At 32.9% G+C, this 17,091-nt stretch overlaps 1 protein-coding gene across 6 annotated transcripts in view; it reads right to left on the bottom strand.

The window, feature by feature from the left end:
* ATF2 (activating transcription factor 2) overlaps positions 1–17,091 on the bottom strand; it is a 70,973-nt gene that overhangs the window by 20,741 nt on the left and 33,141 nt on the right. For all 6 annotated transcript variants that reach the window (XM_081141804.1, XM_081141806.1, XM_081141809.1 and 3 more), the window contains 5 exons: positions 15,790–15,908; positions 15,521–15,649; positions 12,791–12,969; positions 12,176–12,290; positions 10,194–10,280 (listed from right to left, as the gene is read on the bottom strand). In XM_081141804.1, the coding sequence (XP_080997930.1) occupies positions 10,194–10,280; positions 12,176–12,290; positions 12,791–12,969; positions 15,521–15,649; positions 15,790–15,908 (629 nt within the window). The remainder of the gene's footprint in view (positions 1–10,193; positions 10,281–12,175; positions 12,291–12,790; positions 12,970–15,520; positions 15,650–15,789; positions 15,909–17,091) is intronic.

The following is a 17,091-nucleotide window of genomic DNA, read 5'->3' as shown; positions in this document are numbered from 1 at the left end:
TTTTTGAGTCTTGGTAACACTGGGAATGAATAATGATAACTTCCTTGCAGGGTTAAGGTAAAGCTTAAGTATAATATGCAAAAATATCTGACTCATAAAAGGATTTCGCAAATGTCAGCTTCCTTATTTCTTCAAAAATAGCCTCTATTTTCTTTGCACAGATTTGGGGTTGGGGATGCCAAAAAATCAGGAGAGTTCCTACACTTCTGTATTTTCAAAATGTACTCAGGAAAAATGAACTTTCGGGCCATCTTAAGCACTGGTTTAGCCTCAGACATGTTTTATTATGTAAAATATATTCTCAAGACCACGTCATACACTGCATCTTTCAGAATCCAGATAAAATAAAATTCTTGGTTCCTCCCTTACTTTTCTTCCTTCTTAAACAAGCAGAAACAACCACATTAGTTGCTAAGATACAGGAACTTGGGAAACATAACTGATGGGATAATGTGGAAGTAGATGAATTAAAACTAAAGTCAGATAAGTGACCAAAGCAGTAGTTGGCTATAATCAGGTAGGAATACTTAGGCTAAGTGGTCAAAGAATTAAAAGTAGAAAGACAGGGGTTTGAAAGTGTGGGTCACATAAACAGAACAAAGGAGAATCTGGGGAGGTGGTCATTCTGCATAATTACATCATTTAAAAACAGAATATTAGACATCAAATACAATGAACAGTACTCAGTCTCTAGTGTTAGGTTAGGGCTTTCATTTCTGGATATAAGACGTGCATAAATATAAGAGGCTGTTGAGATGTGAAACTTAGTAAATCATGTGTTGGTAAAACATTTTTAAGTCCTTAGGTAGAAAACATCATAGAATTGAAGAGCATTTAAAGTTTTATAGAGAAGAGCTTAACTCTTAGAATTAATGAAATACAGTAACTGCACATAGGGGAGTCTGAAGTACATAAACATCACTCTCTTGAATAATCTTTAGTAGGGCAAGTTACTACCTTACTGAGCACTTAAAAGCAGCATCAGTATTCATTCATTACCCTCTCTTGACTGCCCTAGGGTACACAGTCCTCATCCAGTGAAGAAGCTCTAATGTTTGCTCCATGCTGTTACATTGATTACAGTGAGTCTGACTTGGAAAGTGTGCCACTGGGTACAAAATTTAAGATTTTTCAAGGGTTAATTAACACCGCTCTGAAATGCAGATTTTTTTAAACAGCAATAAATATACATGTAAACTAAAAATAATTAGAATGGGTTAGGTAAAAAAGTTGTCACTAAATATGATTCATATAAATTTTACAATTAATATAAGGATATATACAACCCACACATATATATTTGCTAGAGACATTTAAAAGAAGGGCAAATAGTTTGGTTCAAAAAATTAATAAAAATATATAAATATAACAGGTATTTATTTTACAATATAATTTTTGAGCTAGCAGAGATACTGGAAATCAATTACTCCATTCACCATCTTACAGATAAAGAAACGAAGGCCCAAGAGTAAAGTTAATTCCCAGAATCATAGAGAGTGAGGTACAAGCAGAACCAGGACAAGAAATTCTGTCTGTTGATTCCTAGTTCATTAAACATATTTTAAACAAAAGTTTTGCCAAACTAGAGCTTTTGTCTAATATTAAGTATTCTAAGTATATTAGGATTTGATAAGAACATCAGACATTGGTCAGCCCATTACTAAGATCAAAATTTCTCTCAATAAATTTAATACAAATAAAAAAAGACTAAGAACTCAACAAAATTAAATAATATTTAAAAGTCTATATTCTCCAACATGTACAATAAAACATAGACATAATTTTAATTTTAAACTAAAGGTATATACCTTGTTTGGAAGAATATGAAAATATCTTTATTACTATAATTCTAAGTAGACTAGTGTTTTAATGTTTAGAATTAATTTTTAGTGATGTAAAATTCAACTACTACATTGAAAACTTTTTTTCTTAGAGAAATAGAGATAGACTGTTGTGCTGAACTGAATTCACTTTAAGAGGTAATTTGCTAAAAATAATTTGCTATTCAAATTCTATGTTATATGTTGTATTCCTGAAAACAAATTTTGTCACATCTGTCAGAACTTAGTAGGAACAAACTACTCTATCATAGTTCAAAGAAAAACCATAATGTTCTCTGGAAACAATTTATGAAAAAGTCAGATCCATATTTCACATGTGCCACAAAAGCTCATCAGAGTAATAACCCTCCTTCTCCTGGGTGTTATCCTACCATCTGCTGCTCTATTACTTATCTTTATTTTGCAACTAATTAACAGCATAATCTTCTAAATTCAGCAAGTTAATTATCATTATTGTGGTCTTTGCAGCATCATCAGTCCTCATGAAGTCTTGTCTCCCCACCCCCAGAGAACATATGAAAATGAAGTAGGTTGGGAGAGAGTCTGTTTCTTTGGAGTGGGCTCATTAGGTGTTTGCTGATTAGCTTGGCATGCAGAGGCAGGTCAGAAGAATTCTGCTGAACATGAGGTTCCATGCAGGGTATAACTAAGTTAATGTACGTTTCTGAACATTTGCCAAGATGCCCTCTGTCAGCTCTCAGTAGAAACCCCCTGCAGAAAACCTACTGGCTACCCACTGTGTTTAAAGATATTTCTCAGTTTGTCACACAAGTCTTAAAGGAATGATTCTGGAGAATGCTACTTAAATACTTTACCACATCTTCTTAAACAAAACTCCTAGATGATTAACATTCAGAAGATTTACTTTTTGATTACAAATACTACCTAAGAAAACTGTTCTTAGGTAGGGTAACAAAGACAGTAAATATCTGTGATTTGTTTGTGTGCTTAATGACAAACAAAACCCCTATACCTATATTTGGTGAGATATAGTGCAATTTTGTAGAAAATAGATTCTACATTTTTTTAAACCACACTTACTTTTCCAAAGTCTTATTTTAAAGTTCTTAAAATTAAAAAAACAACAACAAGCCTTGCTCTGAAGAAATTTCTTTAGCAGAAAACAAGTATCTCATTTTAATATTTACAGTGGACACAAACACAATGCATATATAGTATCTTCCTGCAAGCACTAGGCATCTGAAAATCTGGGTACCACAAAAGTATCCTTAACTACCTTAGAATATAAATAAGTTTCTCTTTAGCTACAGCGTGCTACTCATTTTATGTTTTCCAATGCTGCCATCTCTCTTATTTTTTTTATCCTCACCAGAGTATATTTTTTCCATTGCTTTTCGGGGGGGGGGGGGGGGCGGAGAGAGAGAAAGAAAGAGGAACATTAATGTGAAAGAGACACATAGATTGGTTGCCTCCCGCACGCACCCTGACTGTGTCCTGAACCAGAACCAGGGAAAAGCCTGCAACTGAGGTACGTGCCCTTGGCCAGAATCGAACACGGGACCCTTCAGTCATGGGCTGACGCTCTAACCACTGAGCAAACCGGCCAGGGCTCTCTTACGTTATTTTTTAACCACAGGTCACTTTAGTAGAATCAGCACCGCTACAGTATTTAGCATATCATTGATAGATTGTGACCACAAAGGTCAAATAAATCCTTAAGAGATATGCAAAACCAAACAGGGAGGATGTTTTAAGAATTTTCAGAGAGTTGAGAACAACAACAAAGCAAAACCCAACTGAAGTAGTGAAAGAAGAAATTTTGAGTTTTATTTGGGCTGAAGACTGGTGAACAATCAGAAAAATTAATTATGTAATGTACAGGAGATGTGACTGGGAACCACTCATTTGGAAAGCATGGATTTGGAGCTCTGTCACTCACGGAGGAAAGAATAAAGTCCCGTGATCACTTATCTGGTCATTAACTTCTATGTACTGGGATATGAACCCAGTTTCAGTTTTCTTCAGTTGGAATGATACACTTCTTCATCTGGTAAATCTTTTTATTTTTTTAGCCCTTTGAAGCTTAAAAAAAGTAAATCAATGACACTGACGTTTTAATTCAAATTTAGAACTAATCTGTACCTATTTGGTATTTTATATTCTAAAAGCACCTAAAATAACAGATTATCCTTGGATTTCAATTTAAAATGGCTAAGAGACTGATTTATTCCTGTGATTTTAGTTGAAGAGCTAAGATAATCCTACTAAGCCTCTGAATCAATCATACAAGAATATTTTTTAAAACTATGCCTCTTTGATTGTTATATGCATATATGCATAATCCATGGACAAAGACAATAGTGTGGTGAAGGCCTGGGGTGGAGCGGGAACCGGATGAAGGGGGGCAACGAGGGAAAAATGCAGGACATCTGTAATACTCTCAACAATAAAGACCAAAAAAATTGAAAAAAAATTAAAAACCACGTCTCATTATATCTGTTAAGTTTAATTAAATTTAAAGGTAACTAAGTACTTGGGAAAGTTTGTTAGATAACTGAGGTACCTATAGAGAAAAAAGGATATATTAAGTTTAAAATGAACTTTAATGAAAATGTTTAATATTAATTATATTTTAAGCCCTATAAAAGTGATACTTACATAGATTTGTAAATTGGCCTTGAGAAATTAGTGAAGAACTAATTTAAAACTTTAATAAATATAATATTATTTCTAAAAAGTAGTCCCTGAAAAAATGATTTTTATGCACAAATGTTACCATTAAGGGCATCAGAAAATTGGAAACAAAAACCACTTCATTGATATGATATAATCCTGTCAGTACCTGTTGAAAAAAATCAATACTGTCCTTCTTAAAGGTAAGACTTTTTTATTTAAATTTTTTTTTTTTTTTTCTCCTAGAGAGAGAGGAAAGGGGAGGGGTTGAGAAAGAGAGAAACAGTGATTGGCTGCTTCCTGCACACCCCCTACTGGGATTGAGCCTGCAACCCAGGCATGATGGGAAACCGAACTGGGGACCTTTTGGTGCATGGGACAATGCTGAATGAACTGAGCCACATGGACCAGGGCAAGTAAGACTTTTTTGACTCTCTTGATAATCACAGGCAACATTTGCAAAAATAAATAAATAATCTCAAAATTTCAGATCACATCTGAATTTCTTGGTACCCAAGAAATGTTTGTTAAATAGATAACAATCTTCCTAAGGTTGGTACATTCATTTTGTCCTTCTAGCAATATATAAGTATGGTTGATGTTGATGATAATGACATACAGCACTGAAAAATTTTTTTTTTTTTAAAAAAAAAACACACATACATATCTTTATTGATTTCAGAGAGAGGAAAGAAGGGGAAGAGAGAGAGATAGTAACATCAATGATGAGAGAGTCACTGATCAGCTGCCTAGCCCGCAACCTGGGCATGTGCCCTGACTGGGAATTGAACCCCCATCTCCTGGATCCTAGGTCGATGCTCAACCGCTAAGCCACGCCCGACCGGGCAAAAATTCTTAAACAGAAACTAAATGATGTTTATTCTGTTACTAAAACAGGGTAAGCAGATTAATAATATTTGATAAAAATAATAAACCAATAGTGAAGTGTGCAGTAAAATAATTTCTGTACAAAAAAATAATCCCAATTAATCAGAATTCCTTTAGCATTCCAGACAACTGATATTTTATTACCAGTTCATGTTACCTGAATAGCATGGCAATATCTATTGTTTTTACAATAAGCCAAATAGCTATGACATATTAGAGAATGGAAACACAGGACAAATATATCAAAGGTGGTATGTTACCAAACCACAGTATAATTAAAATATAAATCGGTAAGAAAAAGATAAAGAGAAAAGCCTCAAAATATTTGGAAATTATAAAATACACCTTTTTTTACTTAAAGTTTTATTTTATTTATAAAACAATACCACCTATTACAGAGTTATGAAGATTGAGATACAAGCCAGATAAGATAACTCAGATAATTATCCAGATAAAGTTATAAGCCAAATAGGTACCTGAGCTTCAAGGGTAGGTAACAAATATTTCCTTTTAAATAATTGTGAACCTTGGAAAATAAAATCTTGCTTCTCACTTCTGCTTCCAGTTCCAGTTATTCTATATAAAGACAAGAAGCACTAAGAAAATGAAAGAGACCTGAGATCCAAAAGTAGACGCTTGTTGATATTGCCAAGAAGCTACAGTTTACACAAGAACCAGGAATGGAGGTCAGTTCATCCAAAGTTAATCAGAGAGGAAGATCAGTAAGTATCTACGAAAGTCTGTCACATAATACCCTCAGGCTAGCCCCTTTTTTCTCCTCTCTTCTGAAAAACACTATGGAGTCTTTCTCAACATTTTATTATAATAAATTTCAAACATACATCTAAGATGGAAGAATTATACAATAAACATCTGTATACCCACCATTACAGTCTTCCACTAACATTTTACTATATTGCTTTATCACACATCTGTTCACAAACTCATCCCTCTATCCATCATTCATAAAGCCAACTTATTTTTTGGTGCATTTAAGCAAGCAAAGAATTGGTTCAGCTAGTATCATTCTAGTCATGCAGCTAGAAACAGTAAAACACCACAGTGGATATTTACCCAAGAAAAATGAAGACACCTCTCTCCACAAATACTGTACAAGAATATTCACAGCAGATTAACTCATAATATCTAAACACCAGAAACAACCTAAATGTGCATCAACAGGTGAATGGATAAACAAACTATGATATATTCATACAATGAAATATTACTCAGCAATAAAGGGAACGAAATACACAACAATGTCTCAAAAGCACTATGCTGAATACAACAAGACAGACACAACAGTAAATACTGCATAAATCCATTTATACAGTTCACTTTTAAATAACCCATAGCTCAGAGAAGAAATCACAAGAGAAATTAGAAAATGAAAGACAATTAAAATATAGCATATCAAAATTTGTACAGAGACAAATATAGCTTTAAATGCATATATTAAAAGGCAAAAATATTTAAATCAATAATCTAAGCTTCCACTTTAAGAAGCTAATAAAAGCAAACTAAATCCAATTAAGTACGCAAAAGGAAATATTAAAGATAATAGTAGCAATCAATAATAGTACAAATATAATAAGAAAAATAAAGGCAAGCTACAGACTCAGAGATACTGCTATACACTCATAGAATGTCTACAAGGAAAATGATAAACAAAACCAAATGCTGGAAAAATGTGGGAACTAGAATTCCCATACACTGCTTGTAGGAATGTAAACCTTTGGAAAAAGCTCTGCAGTTTCTCATAAAGTTAAGTGTATACCTACCCTCTGAGTCAGCAATTCTACTCAAATATATGTTCACAAGAAGAGTTATATAAAAATGTGCACAGTATATTCACAGTAGCTAAACACTAAAAGCCATTCTAGTGTCCATCAACAAGAGAATGGATAAAGAAATTGTGGTATTCATACAAATAGAATATTAGCAATAAAAAGAAGCAAACTATGATACACTCAACAACATGGACAAATCTTACAGACACATGCTGAGCTGGACACAGAATATATAGATTCCATTTATATGAAGTTCTAGAACTAATTGCTGGTGACAAATAGAACAGTTGGGGGAGGTGAACTGATTGGGAAGGAAAATAAACTTTCTGGGTAGATGTTACTGTACTATACCATAATAAGGGTGTGAGTTACATGAATGCACTTATCAAAACTGTACAGTTAAAACTGGTTCATTCCAATGTATGTAAATTTTACATTTAAAAAGCCTATTAAAAACAATTGAGTGGGGGTAGGGAGTGGTTTGAAGTACAGATAAAATAAGAATATTTTGCTAATAATTGAAGGTGGGTGATGGGGGTTCATTATATTATCCTGTTTACTTTATCTAAGCTTGAAATTGTCCATAATGAAAGTTAAAAAAAGGAAACAGACTAACTTCTGAGTCTTTTTATTTAATTACAAAAGGACAAACATCTATTATCCCAATTAAAATAGGCAATCATCTAAATATAGCTATTTCACATTAGCAAACTTCTAATAAGAAATTTATTTGGATTATTAAATTTAAGTGGGGCAATCTGTGACTCCCCATGCTATATATAAATTTGTAAACGTTATGGCCTTGGTATTTTTTTAATATACAAGCATACAAAACACTTTTCTTCTTATTAATTTAATTTTCTGGTGACTTAACAGAGAAAGTGCTATTTAGGGAAGTGCTAAATTTAATAGTTTCTACAAATATGGCCTACTCTTGTAAGTCAAGAGTTTTATTGAAATCTGATTTGTTCCTTTTGAATTAATTTGTAAGAAAAGAAGCTCACTGAATATGTAAAAATATTTTTAGGTGCAATGCACCACAATATGATCTCTTTAACTCCCATTTCTACTCTCAGTTCTCACTAACTGAATTTTTTATTAGAATGATGTGTTTAAAGTAAAAAGTACAAAAAATATTCCCAGTGAAGCTCTTTGGCTATCAAGTGAAGATTCATCTTAGTATTTCTGAAGTTCTGATCTAAACATGCTGTTATGTGAAAAATTTCCCTTTCAGGTTTTCAAGTTCTCTTACCACAATCAATAAGCAGCTAATTTTCACACACCTTAATCATCTACTTAGTTCATTCAGATGGTGTGTAGGTTTTATTGTTAAAAAAAGCTATCCCATGCCAATTTCAGATTGATTATTTGAAATTAATAGGGAATAGCAATAAAAAATTTAAAGCCTTGCAATATGTAATGGTTTTATGTGTACAAATTTATATCATTAATACAGTGCCTAGCACTGAAGTGAAGCAAATAATAGGTGCCTAATAACTATTTATCTATTGATTTCCTAATGGTACATTAATTGCTGTTAAGAAGAAACTGCCCTAAAGTATGTTAGACGGCAGAAGTGAGAATTACACTGATTTATATAAAAGATGATGATGATGCACAGAAGAGGCACTGTCTTGTACAGCATTTTGGAAAACCAGCCACACCACTGGCTGCAAGTTGGTTGTGGAGGGAGAGGAAAGACCCTCCATTCTCATTTTGGAATTCCATAAGGACCATGGCATAATGCAAGAGAGCCCAGATGGCATTCAATCCCCAAAGGTGATGGTATATATTCTATTCCCTCCTTTGGTATATGAGCCCTGTAAGGTCTCTTCCCAAAGCTGTGTTGGAAATCCACACTTTGTGTGTGCAAGTTCAGCTTAAAAAAACAGCTGTCCTCACCCACACCGCATAAACCACAGAGAGCTTCTTGAAGGGAGCTAGTTTACCATGGTCCTAAGGTCAGGGTCAGGGAACTAAATAAAATAGACCACATGCTGAGTTAGTTCAGTGATGTCACTGAACACACATAATTGTGGAATGATCCCAAAAAATATTCTTGGGGACACCGTCTGAAAGAGCATCATGAATGAATATGCATTCAGACCTTCTCAGGTCCTACTACTCTTTGCTTCAAGGTTCACAACTCAAGTGAGAAGAGGAAACAATATTCTCTGCCAAAGCCATGATTCAAAATTCTGGCTTTGTTATCTTTCAGGGATTATCACAAGGCCTCTTAGGGAATTCATTTATATATGATTTAAAGTAGGGTTTACCGCCATTTTAAATAAAAACACTAGATGAAATTTAAGACTTTTGAAGGGTAGAGATAATTTTTTTAAAAAATGCAGCAGCTGCAGGTTTTCTAGCAAGAAAATTAGCAAATTTATAGGATTTGGGGCTAAGAGAAACCCCAGAAATCTAAGTATAATCCATTTGTTTTACAGATGAGGAAACCAATCTCAGAAAAGTTACAGTGGCTTGGTTAATGGTAATGAGTAGCAGAGTTAGGATTAAACTTAAAACGCATGTCTCCTGACTCCTAATCTATAATTCATTCCTTAAATAACAATTTCTTAGTGTCTGAAACACAACTCAAAAAAATGGTTTTCCTTTATATATCAGATGCAACGTTGACTAATTTGTGTACTATTTCAGAATTCTTGTCAATATTGTTCTACAAATGTACATCACTGTTTAAAACCACTTATCAGCACTGCCTTCAGATATTACACCTAGTTTCACCTGTAATATTCCTAGCCTCCACCAGGAGGACAGTTTGTTTAAAAGCTATAGCCAAAACCCAGACAAGAATTAGAAATTTACTTCCCATCCATCCATCCATTTAAAGCACCACTAACTAGTAACCATGCTAGTTGAAGCTTTCCTTTTCCAAATCTTCTGGTTTTTGTAATAGTGTAATACAGCCCATAATTTTACAAAATGTGATCTAAATTGTGCATTTGAAGTGGGCCTTAATGAAAAAAACTATTTCAAAACCAGCTCAAGAAATGGACATAACAAGTAATATCTTTTTTACCATTTTTGCTTCTGACTGTACCGGCTGGGGAGAGGAAGGACCTGGAATTCCTGGAACACTAGGCACCATGGTGACTGGTCGAACGAGCTATGCAAAAGATATTAAAAATTAATTGCTAGAGAATGTATTCAAAATGAGATTTGAACTTTATTTGCACAATGGCTACTATAATAATTTGAGACTTCAAATCAGAAAACTATATCTCTACCCTAAACCCTTACTGATCTTACATCCTAATTTATCCTTAAAAAGTTTTCAATTTCTAAGACATTTGCTCCCCTAATTTTCAATCTTCACAATTTCTTTTTTTAATGGTTCCTTCTTATAGAAACTCACAGTACTCCAAGTGACTGATGCAAAACTTCTCACATATCTTTACACTTCCATTTATTTTGAGGTGAAAGAAAATGTCAAAAAAGTTGTGACAACTGGGCATAAAAAATAATTTGAACAATGAATTGTGCTTTTCTAAAATACATAAATTTATAAAACATAAAAATAGTTTGCTATATTAATATAATGCATGATGTGTAAAAAAAAAAATACAGGAACCTGGTAACGTCTAATAATTTCTCTAACAACCTGGGAAAGATTTTCCCATTTTGTTTTTAACCTAGTATCAACTCTGAGTGATTAGTTATTGTGTAACTAAAGTATACCTCTTTTTCACTTCCATTTCTTTCATCACAGTTACATTTCACATGATAACCATATAATCTCAAGTACAGGGCAAGAATGTTGCCCCCTAAAAATATGCTCAGAAAAGAGGAAGTAGTCACCTTATTATATTTAGTTCTTATTAAGGTCTCTCAAATAATGCATTTGAACAGCAAAGTTCTGTTTGAAGATCACATAATCTGGAAATTATTTCAATCAAAGCTAATTCTGGACACTTAAAAATATCACTTAGAGGAATAAAAATAAATATTTAACATTAGTTTTAATAATATTCTGGGGTATAATCTCACCAAAAGTGTTGGATGTTACTATAAGTAGGCTTTTAAAAATAATTTTCAAAAGCTATGCAATAAATGATTATATTGTACTAATCAGAAATACTATCTACAAGATAAAAGAAGAAACTATCTTTTTATTATATGAATGAGTATTAGGAACTGGCCTAAGACTTCCAGAAAGAAAATACTAGATTCAAAAGTGTTATATTGAAATTACTTAAGTAAAAATGACGAAAATGTGTTTTGGAAAATTGTGCCAGATATCTTAAAAAGTGGTTCTAATGATGAAAAGTTTAATGTTGAAGACACATTTATAGAGTTTGAATAAAATTGTTTTATAAATGTGAGAACAGGAAAAATAAGCATCATTTCTAACTTACATTATTCTAAAGAATGTGCTTTTAAATATTCACTAAATTATTAAATATTATAATTAGATATTTAACCACTGCCTATGTCTTTTAAAATTTATATAATTAACATGCCCCTCAAACAACTTTTTTTTGGGATTTTCTCAGGAAAGTGGTGGACTAATTATTGTTTTAGAGTGTTTAGATTTTCACACACTCGAATAGCAAAATAATTCTGTAAACCCAATTTGACCATAAAATTAACAGAGTGTTTTAATAAACAATTTCTACAATATTAAATACCATGGAGTTATGTGATAAGTGTTCTAGTATAAACACCCTCTTAAAGAACAGAAATCTGTGTTAATATTTGAATTCTACAAATTTAGTCAAATTGAAATGGGCTGACTAGGAATAATGTTCTCAGTATTAAAAATACAAGGGAAACAATTAAGATTTTTGGAGGATAAAAAAATGTTTTCTATCAATTATGTTTCCCTTAAATGTTGCATGTTACCACTATAAATATCAAGGAATAAATACTACTTGCGACTAATAAATATTTTGTTGAATTCTATTTCATAAACCAATTAAACAGCCCAAAGTGTATTTTCTGATTACAAAGATAAATTTTGCTATAAAGAAAAAATTTAAATAGCCTAAATCTCAAACTTACTGGGACTGCAGCTGGAACATGCACATTAGAACTTGTAATTGATGCAGGAATGGCAACAGGCATGGTTTGTCCATTGGGAAGATGTAACAGAAGAGGAAATGGACCTGGTACAGGACTAAGAAAAACAAAAGAAGGGAAATTAAAGAAAATAAATCTATATCAATCATCTTTAAAACCACAAGAGTATTTTTACTCCTATTACTATAACATTTAAAAATAAATTTTCTCACCAATGCAAAGCAAATTGCAAAATTTAATTATTTTTAATTGCACTGTAAATGCATAATACATATAGCAGTGTGGGGAGAAAAAACACAGGAAGAAAATGGAAAAAGTTATGGATTTATTCAGGACAATTTCCAATATATTAAATGAGAAAAATTATTATCAGAAAGCTCTTAAGAGCTACCTGTCTAAAAGAAATACCATCTAAGTTTTAGGTATTTATTTTCTTAGATATACATGTATTTTAAAAAGACTACCCAAATACTTTTTCCAAAAATCAAAGCATGCAGAATATGATACATACACAAAACTAAGGTCACAATTCAAACAATAATATGACAACAAAAACTTAATTCATAAATAGGTGAATGATTGGCCCAAATCACTTACACAATTGGCCTGTTGGAGGACGGTGCCTGGGTGATTACAGTACTTGAGGTTGGCGAAGGTACTGCCTGCTGAATAATTACACTTGAGTCAGAGCTTGTAAGCAGCACATTGGGAACCTGTAATGATGCTGGACGAACAATAGCTGACGTTGGCTGTGCAGTTTGTGCCAGTGGTACTTCCTATTTAATAATGAGATAAAAAGTGGAATTAAAAAATGCAAGTCAATTCATGTACCTTAATGAACAGAAGATAACACACTTTGAAAAGTGTCCACAGGATAATACTTAATACCCCCCAAAGTAAATTAATATCTAAAGTTAATTAAAAGAAAATTTTAGAAGCAGCTCTGAAGTTTCAAATGCAATGCTCATATTTTAAAAACATCTGAGTGGTTTTATCAGTACAACTGGTTTTCCTATCAATCCAGAAATAAGTCAGGCTGAGTAACTTGGCTATGATTCCATGAGAATTTTAGTAAAAAATAAAAATACAATCCATTCTCAGCGAGTCATAGTCTTAAAATCCAGAAAGGATTGTCTAGCACTACTCTATCACCGTACTATAAAAAGAGGAAAGAGGCCTTGGCTGGTGTGGCTTAGTTGGTTGGAGCATCATCCTATACATTAAAGGGTATGAGTGTGATTCTTGGTCAGGGCACATACTTGGGTTGTAGGTTCAATCCTCAGTCAGGGTGCGTACTGGAGGCAACTGATCGATGTTTCTCTCTTACATCAATGTTTCTCTCTCTCTCTCTCTCTCTCTCCCCCTCCCCCTTCCTCTCTCTAAAATCAATTAAAAAAGAAAAAGAAGAAGGAAAGAGGTCTAGGGAGACTGTATTATGGCTTATACAAATTCAATAATAGAAATATTTTTTAAAAATTTAGAGCAATGCAAATGTTTGCTTTAGGTAGCTATCACTTCATTATTGATAATTTCTCAGCATCAAATGGCCAAGTAATATTGATACCTTAAATATAAAATACATAATTATATAATTATAAAATAGTTATTGGCATGAGATCTTTCCAAATTATAAAAAAAAACAGTGAATTAGCTAGGACGTTACAGATGATCTTTTCCCGTTTTACAAATTAGGAAACAAAGAGATTAAGGACCTTACCCAGAACTCCTTAACTAGTTTGTTAGTGTAAAAACTGGGTCTACTGTGTACTTTGAATTGGCCTTTATGCTGCTGCTCTTTATCAAAATCTTATTAAGATACATAGAAAAATAAACTAGTACTATTGGAACATCACCCATTCAACAAGTTTGAGAATTTATAACATGTTCTCAAGGACTAGCTGAAAGAGACAGACAATAAACAAGTAAAACAAAAAAAATTTCAGATTGAAATGTGCTATAGAAGTAAAAGTACAACATAATAAATAACTGAAAGATTAACTGACAGAAGGTTATATTTGGCTACTTTAGATAGTACAGTGAAGTAATGTGAGCTTCTTTGAAAGAATGGTATTTGAACTGATACTGAAAGGATAAGGAGATCACTCTAGGGAGAAAGAAGCAACATTAAGAATAATGTCTTTGGGGCAAGAAAAAGCTTGCAATATTTCATAAACGCACCAGAAGAATGGTATGAGGTGAGGCTGGATGGGCTGACAAACCCACATCACTGAGAGCTCATGGAAAGAGTGTGAGTTACCTTAAATGCAATGGCAAACCACTGAAGGATTTCAAGCAGGGAAGTGACAATGTATTATGATGACTTGGAGTAAAATGGTGACACCGAAGACAGAAGAGGATAAGTTAAGGATCTATTCAGGAAGTAGGTCTGGTAAGATTTGCTGCTGGTCTTAGTGTGAAGGAAAAGAAAAAAAATTAAGGATTCTTGGCTTGAGAAACTAGATGGATTGGGAGAAAATATTCTGAGATAGGAAAAACTGTGGGAAGAATCAAGGGCTCTGATTTAGGCATACTAAGTTTAAGATGAGAGCCCAGGTGGTCCCAAGTTACCAGGCTATTCAAGATCCAGAAATGAGCCCGGCTGGGTGTGGCTCAGCAGTTGAGCATTGACCTAGGATCCAGGCGATCGAGGTTTGATTCTGAGTCAGGGCACATGCCCAAGTTGAGGGCTTGGTCCCCAGTTGGGGGTGTGCAGGAGGCAGCCGATCAATGACTCTCTCATCACTGATGTTTCTATCTCTCTCTCTCCTTCTCCTTTCCTCTCTCTGAAATCAGTAAAGATATATTAAAAGAAAAATAAAAAAAAATTTAAAAAAATCCAGAAATGAGGTCCTAACCTACCTACTAAAGGCCTGTACTAAGAGAGTATCATCATCATCTTAGTTGCTGATCTGAGAATGAATAACTATGCCCATAACCCTTTAAAAGCCTAAATAACCTTTGTTCAACTTTTCATTGTAAAGATTCTTAATTAAGCTATCACTGTATAAAAGTAGTTAAAAATAAAATAGCAAAACCCTGAAAAATCAAGTTAAATTTATATATCCTTTAAAAAATGTCTTATCTAAAATGACTGCTATTCTCCCTTATAAATTTTCTGTGTGTAATAAAAAGCTAATTATCTATAAAGGTGAAATCTTCCCTCTCTGAAATTCCTGTGAATATTCACAGGCTTTCACATATAACCTGACACTGAATTATATACAATTTATTACCTTAATGTTTTACGTAGATCAAATATTAATCCTTACTTGGGATGCTGATTTTTCCACTTAGTTTGTGTTTCTACCATAAATACAAATTTCTAACCTTTTCATCACTGGTAGTAGACTCTGGGTGAGGTAAAGGACTATCTTGGTGAGTTGTTTCTACAACAGATGGTTCCTCAATTTTGCTTCTTATGATGGGTGTTGCAAGAGGGGATAAATCTAGAGGCATCTAAGATAAACAAACATTAAAGAAACTGTTAAGAGTTAAAAAAATAGCCAATCAGTATATCTAAAATAAGAAAGAAGAAGTGTAAACTATAATTGTTATTCTGTGAGAAGTACTCTTTAAAATCATGGTTAACAACATACTTTTTTAATGTCGTCTTCTGAGGCTTTCTTGAATTCATTCTCAAATGGACTTGCCAACTCATTAAACAAACCCACTTCTTCACAGTTTTTCAAGAATCGTGTTGGTGTTGGGGTCTGATCTGAAATAAATATCAAGAAGCAATCATATAGATTTAAATATCATAAAGAACCCTAAAATATACCTAGTAAATTAACAATTTAGCAGGACTGCTTCAGTCAGCTGTTAATTCTTTCTTTGGAAAGTCCTCTTCCTTTAAAGCAAACAAAATTTAGTTAAATTTTTGTTGCAGTTCAAGATATTTCCTCCAAGTTTATGAACCATGAAAGAAGTCCTTCTTGTTCCTTAGTCCATACCTTTTGAGTAGAGTGATATAAACATCCTCTACTCAGAGATCAACTATTAACATTAGTCAACACAATAAGATTTTTAAAAAATTTACATTAAAAATTAAGTTTAAAATACATGCAATTTGGGGAAAACTAAGGCAAGAGCATGTATGTACACTCTAACTTGGCCCTTCCACTAGTGCTCATAATCTATTATTGAAAGCATGCTTAAGATAAAACAATCCTTAGCAGGTAAATAAAAATACAAGGGGAAAAAAAGGTTAAAACAAGAGCCCTAAAATAAAAACAAACGAAAACAAAACCCTCCTTATTACTATCTATTGAAGCTAATTTTCTATTTTAATGCATTTTTCAATCTTGTATGAGGAGCTAGGTATGTAAGAGTTCCATATCTATGGAATGTTCTAGCTTAATTTCTCAGCAGCACAGGACTTCAACTTTACATTTTCAAAACTTGAAATATTTTCACTATATTTGAATATTACGCATGCTATGTGCATTACCACATGTATTGAATATATATATGTATGTATTGGTTACAGAACAAATGACTGGTAAGGTCCATGTGTAATAAAAAATAGTAAATTTATAAATTTTGCCTATTAAATCTTATTATTTTCAAGGTTATTTATTCATATTTATCAGAGTTGGTAACATATTCAAATTCTATTCACATTTTATATCTTTTAGGGCATCAATTTTATAGGTTATAGCATGAATCTTGCATAAGCTAAATAAAAATATAAGATGACTCCTAGTTTAAGATAAAATAGTCATAAAATCTTTTGTGAAATTAAAATTCCTATATTTGTTAATTACTGTATCCCCAAAGTGGGCATTACTTAATGTTTTCTCTTCACCCTCACACATATACTAATACGATACTACATTAGAGTACTAAGATGTTTACTATATATGTAGTTAGCACTAAAATGACCTACTTGTCACACGTTA

This window comes from Miniopterus schreibersii (assembly GCF_964146895.1).
Source record: "Miniopterus schreibersii genome assembly, chromosome: 7".
Lineage (NCBI taxonomy): Eukaryota > Metazoa > Chordata > Mammalia > Chiroptera > Miniopteridae > Miniopterus > Miniopterus schreibersii.
The sequence above is the reverse complement of the archived record's forward strand: the minus strand, read 5'-3'. Positions and strand labels throughout refer to the sequence as shown.